This window comes from Antrostomus carolinensis, unplaced genomic scaffold, assembly GCF_000700745.2.
Source record: "Antrostomus carolinensis isolate BGI_N321 unplaced genomic scaffold, ASM70074v2 scaffold2784, whole genome shotgun sequence".
Lineage (NCBI taxonomy): Eukaryota > Metazoa > Chordata > Aves > Caprimulgiformes > Caprimulgidae > Antrostomus > Antrostomus carolinensis.
Genome location: NW_010312669.1, coordinates 215819 through 223896, shown reverse-complemented (window position 1 = coordinate 223896; position 8078 = coordinate 215819). Strand labels below are relative to the sequence as shown.

Sequence of the window (8078 nt, the reverse complement as noted above, 5' to 3'; positions counted from 1 at the left end):
GCCAGTGCCCTCATCTTCCTCTTCCTCTGTAGGATTCAGTCCCAAGCTCTGCCAGAGCATTTGTTTCTTCTCTCGGCGGTGTCGCCCAGGGACGCGTAGCTCCTCCTGAGGACACTCTCCGTTTCAGGGCGCACGGCCGTGCGCAGGGACAGAACCATTCGGGTGGGTTTAGGGCTCCGCGAACAAATCCGTCTGCAGGGAGTTTGGCTCTGGGGAGCAGAGCTCTCTGGCTGTGTGGGCGTCTTCAGGGCAAGTCTCATTCGGGCTTGGTACCGGCCATGCCCACCATGATGTCCAGCTTCCCTGGAGTCCCGTCCTCCAGAGCGATGCTTTCTTAAAGGGGGAACTCTCAAAGTTTCCAAGTTCTTTTTAAAACTTTTTTCTTTCTTGTATTGCTGCCTGCACGCATTATGTGTCTCAAAAAAACCCGTCTCCATGACTCGCAAGCAGGAATTATCTTAAATGTAAATGTATCCAATTTCTACCAAACAGAGATGTTAGTTTTGCTGTCCTGGTCTCAGAGAAAAATTCTGGTTCTCTGGGCACTGCCATTGCCGTGCCTTTTTCTATATTTAAAAATACAGATCTACAAACTATAAAAACATTACATAAGACTATTTCTGTAATTCATATATAATAAGCCAGGCATAAAATTATCCTCATCCTTTGGGACGTAAACCACTTCAATTTTCTCAGTAGTCAGAGGGTTGTGTTTTGCCTGTTTCTTTGTCTGGTATTTGAAGCCCACCAAATAAATTTATATTTTTTTAGGTCTTTGTCAGATTATTTTTCTTATTTTCTGTAAAGCACGTGAGTCCTTGTCTTGTCATAATATTTTCCTGGTAAATATGGTTCACAGATGAAATTATGGGCCTGCTGAGGTCTGTGAGAATTTTGCTGTATAGTTCAACAGAGCCAGGATTCCATCCAGTTCTTTTAAACTAGTTGCTTTGTGCTAAAAAAATTCAGTAATAGCTTTCTGACTCTGCCTGAGAACTCATAGGGAAGAGCTGTTTATGAACTGACATGTGGCAGTCCTTAATTTATAGCAGAAAATGTATAAACGAAAAAATTACAGCTTAATTGTAAGAAATAATAAACCTGAAAGCATTTATACTTCTCTGTGAATGGTTCCGAGTATTAATCCACAAAATTCCTAATCTGTTTTAGATGATGAGATCCCAGGCTCTAGATAAACCACATATGAGGTGATATGAACGTTAGGACCCAATTCTGCTCCTGTTTGAAGTCAGCAATACAATTTCTCTTGGCTTTAGGACTAAAAGTTTGCAGATGATGAAAAGTAGAACTCAACTTAGCAGGGAAATATGGAAAGAATAGATTTTTGAAATATTTTGTTCCTTAAAAAACATAAATATTAATTACATCAGCTCTCTGGATCTGAATAAAATAAGTGGGAATTGACCTAGGCATTTTGGTTGTAGTCATCTGTTTGTTCAAAGGAGTCTCAAAAGGATTTCTGGTTATGCCAGTGTTTCTGTAACAGCCAGTGTCAAATACCGAAAATTTTGCAAAAATTTGGAATATAGGATTTTACAGCCTGATTCCTCACAGCTCCTATCCAAGCTCCAGAGTTATTACTTCTGCAGAGTTATGTCTGTGACAAGGGAAAAAACATTGACTTCAGGAGAGATTTCTTTTTGGTAAAACTTTGGATATGGTAACAGTGATTTAGCTACTTGTACTCTTCCTATGTTCTATTTTTTTCCAGTAATAAAAAACCCCGAACTGTTAAGGAACATTCAGGAATCTGTTCAGAGGCAGATGAACCACTCTAGTTCCTGATGTAAGCAAACAGAGGTGTCATCTCTCATAAGCAGAGAGAATCCCATCTTCTCTCTTGGGAGCAGAGGTGGTGCAGTGCCCTCTGCGCTGCGTTTTGGCTGCTGTCCTCACTGAGACGTACCACCGCCTTTCCCTTTGTATTTTGCATTTGTGAAAAAATAAGCATAATTTTAAAATAAATGTTTAATAAGTTGCTCTTAAAAAAAGGTCCTACTTGAGCTGCTGTGGGGATTACAAAGTTCACACAGCCTCTTCTGTGGGTCTGTGTTTAAACTGTATTTAGCCCTAAATGATTGGATTACTTTTGCTTTTAGATGTGTGTTTTGGAAGTGACCATAACAAAAGTTTTGCTGAGTTGCTAATTTTCATTTGAATCACAATTTATTTTATGAGCCTGTAATATAGTTTCTGCCTTTAAGGTTGGAAACTAACACAGTGAAAAATTACCTTTCGTCCCCCAGTTTAGGATTATGTTGAAACACATGCTTGCATTTCCTTAGGGTTAAGCACTCACTTAATAGAGATGCATGAATCTGGGATACAGATCTTACAATAGTAAACATTCCCATCAAATTTCCCCCAAATTCACATCCCAAAGTGCACCTCATTTACCCATGACTAGATCTTACTGTGTCATCAATTGCACATTTATGGGGAAAAAAAAAAAAAAAAAAAAAAAAAAAGGTGAAACAATGTGGAGGTCATCAGTTTTAGAAATAAAAGTAGTCCAGAAATATGCATGTTGGTGGAACTTCAACTCAGTTATGGGACACTAAACAAACACCTGAAGTTTCCTGGCACTGCTTATAAACTAGCAATTTCTTTTCAATTGCATGCAATGATTTTTATTTTGAAGGCTCTGGCACCATGTTGAGTAAATAAAGTGCATATTAAAATACCCTCTAAATACAGCATGGGTATACAGTTGCTGGAGAAATAGGAATAGTTTTGGAAGGAGTCATTCTGGTCTCTTGAAGAAATAAGCAGTGGTTTATAACTCTTTTAAAAAATTTATTTTAAAGATAAAATTAAATTTAAAGCCAAATAGTTTTAAATAACATTCAGGTTGTAATAAAAATGGGGAAAAACCAGCAAATGTGAAGTTCAAGCTGACACTTGAAATTATACTGCAGTAGTCTTCAATTAGAATTCTGAAATTTTTTTTGTTTGTTCTATGTCAGAGCCTTAAGGTTATTAAAAGTGCATGTTCTGTACCATATTTCATTTAGATATTAAAAGCAGCCCTTCCGAGTTGTCTGTTGGAGTCAGCAATAGTGTCATTCTTACATCCCTTGCTTGAAGCCTGAAGCTTCTGACAAACATGGGACATACCAGTACATAAACATAAATGAATAAAACGAATGCATATATTTATCATACATATTATGAACTCCAGGTGTTCCAACAATCTGTAGACAAACACATAAAATATTGGATCCACAAGCAAATCCCTGGATACAATGGAACCCCCTTATGATACTTTTCCACTCCACTAAGTCCTTTCTGAGTCTATTTGGTGAGAAATGCTTATTGAACAGAATAATCCAACGTTTATGTTCTCTGTGTGACTGGAGAGACGTAGTCACTGAGAAATTAGCAGTTATCTTTTCTAGCAAATGGTGCTTCCCCTGAGCCTCTGCTGAGTCTCGAGGTGGCCCTTACAGCGCTGGCGTTTGGCTGCTTTCCTGCCTAGCTGTGTGGTCCCAGGCGCAGCGGATAAAGCCATCCAGGACGGTGCCCTTGGTTTCACATTTGTTTCTTGGGTAGCCACACAAGCAGGACTCAAACACTAATTTGTCCCTTACTGATAAAATGAGTCAAGTAAGGGATACAACCACAGCACTCCAAGCAGGTAGAAGACACTAACATCCTCAGATTTTTTTCACAATTCTTCCCCTTTCTAATGCGCATGCCTCTTTGCAGTTCTGCTGCTTTATGGGGTTTTTGCAAGCAGTTGCTCATTTCTGGTGGTTTCTTCCAGGCTCCTCGCGGGATGGGTCCCCTGAGAGCCTCATTCCCTGATCTGTCTCTCTTGCTGCCACATCCCTTGCTTTCCAGGACAGCATGGAGACCACGGTACTTCTGGAAGAGGGGAAAGTGTGACAGTTGATGAGTGTTTTTCCGGCTGGTTGGTGTCTTATGCTGACTGAGCAGCCAAGAGTGCTTAGAGCTTTGGGAAGCAGCAGCCATGGTGCAGTAAGGGAGGCAAGAAAGGCTGTTCCTACCCTAGTAATTAGGTTTGGAGCAGGGTGCTGGTTTGAAGAGCCTGATAGTCTCCACTTACTGCACTTGTTGAAGTGTTTCTTTTGTGTGTGTGTGTGCACAAACTACATTCTTTTTTGATACTGATACCTCATGATACTTAATGCCATATATGAAACTCTGCTGACCTCATATGTCCTTTCAATACCATGCTGTATATAATTATTAAAATTCAGACATCTGAAAAATTCTGTGACTGCATCTGTGTAACTTCTGCCAGGGATTCAGAATAATGCACGAGAAGGTGTAATTTGAAATTACAGATGCATCCCTCTTAACCTCTACCTAGATATTCTTTTATGTCAGTTGCCTATCTTGTTGCACATCTCTTACCTTAAGCTTTGTTACACTTGAGTGTATTGGACCAATTCAGAGAGGCAATGTAACAGAGCCTGGAATGCTGTAATTCAGACAATGGGTGGATATATCCATGCATGCACATTATATTCTGGATGTATATTATGCAAGAAGCTGTACAAAGCTTCTGAGTCTGCCTAAGGAACACATAGCTACACTGGATCTCCTGAGTCAGAGAATTTAGTCCTCTAGTATTACAGACAGTTACGTCATATAAATCCTTGTGTAGCATTAAATCTGTTCTTCCACCAGTGTAAGTCAGGAGCAACATTCCTAATGCCAGTGAGCTATAAGAAGGGAATGAGAACTCTTAACTAGCATAATATAATAACTAGCAGACAAGAACTGGAAAAAGATGCATGCTACACAAAACTAAATTCTGTTTGGACTTACTTTAGCCTCTGACTTTCAATCACCATACATTAGAGCTTTTATCACTTGGTAATTTGGAAACAGCTTTCCAGCTGCTAAAGGCTAAATGCTTATCTTTTAATGCACGCACACACAGAGATTTCTTTTATGAAACTGAAAATTTACTGCATACCTGACTTCTGTTGATATCTGAAATCCACAACTGTGCTTTATTCCCTCAACTTCCTCCATATAGGATGGTCCGTGCACTGTATGCCATCGGCGCTATGTTTCTTCTGACGGGATTTCTGCTGTCAGCAGCAGAAGGGAGAAAGAGGAATCGTGGATCTCAAGGTGCTATCCCTCCTCCTGACAAAGATCAGCCCAATGATTCAGAGCAAATGCAGACACAGCAGCAGTCGGGCTCCAGGCACCGAGAACGAGGAAAGGGCACCTCAATGCCTGCTGAGGAGGTGCTGGAGTCTAGTCAGGAGGCACTGCACATCACTGAGCGCAAATACCTAAAGCGGGATTGGTGTAAAACTCAACCCCTCAAACAAACTATCCATGAAGAAGGCTGCAACAGTCGTACCATTATCAACAGGTTCTGCTACGGCCAGTGCAATTCCTTCTACATCCCCAGGCATGTCCGTAAAGAGGAAGGTTCCTTCCAATCTTGTTCCTTTTGCAAGCCCAAGAAATTCACCACGATGACTGTTACACTCAATTGCCCTGAGCTGCAGCCCCCGAGGAAGAAGAAGAGAATAACCCGAGTTAAAATGCCGGTGTATATCTATTGACTTGGACTAAACTGAGAAAAATATGGTACCAATGGCACTCTGACTGTACGCAATCATGGCCAGCGTGAGAGTGAGCGGCATGAACCAGCTTACCTTTGGGGCTGGACAGAATCGTGAATTACCTAAAACAAGAAAAAAAAAAACCCAAACCAAAAAAAATGCTGTAAGGGAAGGGCACGTATATACGTGTTTGTGTGTAAGAGAGAAAAAGGATGTGTGCAAGCAAATATATGAATGTTCACTATGACAAAAAATTTAACGAGGGTACAAAAATCTATTTACCTGCAGTCATGAATTAGGTTTCCTAGTGTATATTCACATTTTTGCCGCTTGCTGGGAAAGTGGAGCTGTGACTTTTGCTAATGTTCACCTGCTGTGCTATTTACTTTTACTGTATTAAGAGAAACATCAAAGTGAGAGGACAATATATTTGAAAGCATAAATATATTCTTAAATACAAAGTAGGCAAAAAGCAGTTTAAAGCATAGCAAAACCATCACTGAAAATAGCAGCTCTATCAAGAGTTTGTAACGTGCTGCTTAAAAAAAAAATAGCTGTAATCCAAAATCCATATCTGGAGAACAATGAGGGGATGTGGGAATGTTGAAAAGTCACTATAGGTGGATGGAAAACAGAGCTACAGCAAGTTAGAAAGCAAAAGGCCAAAGTAAGTAGACAGGGAGAGTGCAAAAGGGAGTAGAAAAAAGAAAGATACATAAATAGGAAGACACAGAGGAAGAGATATTGTCTTCTGTTTATGTTTTGCTTTAATTTATATACCTAGTCATATATTACATAAATTAAAGAGAAACTATATACAAGGCTATAAATATACTTCTGAATTCTAATGGCTCTCTCAATCAGTCAAAACCCATTCTTGTGCCACTAGATCCGTTTGATGTCTTGTATTTCTGATATCAGTTACTCTTCATATCTACATATATATGTATATGCAATGTCTTTTAGTCATTGGTATCTATACATACATACAATGAGTACGCATATTCCATTGTGTGTATCCGAACTCTCTCCTTCTCTTTTTCACACACATACATAAAAACATACATAACCACAGCACAAAAATCTTGCTAACCAAGATCAAGTACAGAATGGCAGTAATTTAGTACATAAAGAGCAAAGCAAAAATTAAAACAAGCATCATGTGACGGCAAATGCAATAACCACACAAGAGACAAAAGACACGACATTCATGACTAGTAAACATTGCATTGTTATTGTTATTTTAGCTTTGCCACAGGCATGCAGTTTGTTGAAAAAGAGATGCAGAACTTTGCCAGCAATAATCCTCTTTTTATATCTTTTACCACAGACTTGCATTTAAACTGGATTTGGACTAAGTAAAGAGAATTTCCTGAAAATTAAGGGCTAACTGCCCCTCTCTTTTGGGGGGGTGGGGGGAACTTAAAAAGGGGCACATTACTTCCAGCAGCTCGATGAATCTCACCTGTGAGGTTATCCTGCCTTCTCTTTCCTTCAGGATTAGGAGTTTAAACTTGATCAGGGCTGTGGGTTTTGGCAAGAGCACAGCAGGTCCTGCAAAAGAAATTGGTTTAGCTCGGTGGAGCCTGGGCTGTTGGACCCGAGGGGCAGCCCTGCCACGCAGGTCACCCTCGCTTTCCTGGAGTCCATGTCTCGCTGGCTGCACCTCATGGCACACGGTGTGCAAAGGACTCGCGCTGTCCTGGGTGCCAGCTCTGCTGGGCGCTTTCCAATGGGTGGTGAAGAGATGGCGGGGTGCTGCACCTCCTGCCTCTGCTGGCAGGGCCCCGATGGCCAGTCCTGGGTGGTGGGCACAGGCGGAAAGGCGTGTTCCTCCTCCAGACCCAGCGCCAGGCCTGAAAGCAACCCGGACATCCCTGATGCGAGTGGAATGGGAGTTAGGTCCACGTTAGCTGTATGTATGGTGGGGCTTGGATCCTCCAGGACTCAGGGTCCCCATTCAGCAGTGATATTCTCCAGTATCCACTATCAGTATAGCTGCTCTTTCTCACACCAGATGCCTCTCTCAGACACAAGTTCATTATCTTGACAGCATTTCTGGCCATTAAATGCTGAGGAAGACAATTCTGCTCTTATTGACAGGTCCAAAGGGAAAAATATACAGCAGTATGTCACAGATGCATCCGGTGTGCAGTCATTATATTAGATGCCCCAGCTGTTACACAGTGCATCACACAGTTATTGGTGATATCCTGCATCTCTGCAATTAATATATTTTTACTGTAAAATCCACTGCTGTGAGGTCTGCATTTGTAAGATTAAGAGATTGCAACTTGTTGATTGATGTTATTAAAATGCATTTCATCTGGTGTACTCTCACTGAGCAGGTTTGACACATTTCTTCATGGATTTTAAAATCCAGTTTTAAAATCTGGAATTACAGAAGGTAGATTTCCACTGTGTGGAATGTGAATAGTTAAACAGAAAGATATGGCTATTTAATGTTATTATTAATACAAATCCTCTTTCACTGATAATAAG

General features: G+C 40.6%; 1 protein-coding gene across 2 annotated transcripts; it reads left to right on the top strand.

Annotated features, from left to right (window-relative positions):
* The first annotated feature begins 5033 nt into the window (after window positions 1-5033).
* On the top strand, window positions 5034-5698 carry GREM1 (gremlin 1, DAN family BMP antagonist). Of its 2 annotated transcripts, XM_010167061.2 has the most exons (2): window positions 5064-5158; window positions 5264-5576. In XM_010167061.2, the coding sequence occupies exons 1-2, from the start codon at window positions 5064-5066 to the stop codon at window positions 5574-5576; spliced, it is 408 nt and encodes a 135-aa protein (XP_010165363.2). The 2 variants fall into 2 exon arrangements, with proteins under 2 accessions (XP_010165362.1, XP_010165363.2); XM_010167060.1 differs by having other exon boundaries at window positions 5034-5698.
* The last annotated feature ends 2380 nt before the right edge of the window (window positions 5699-8078 follow it).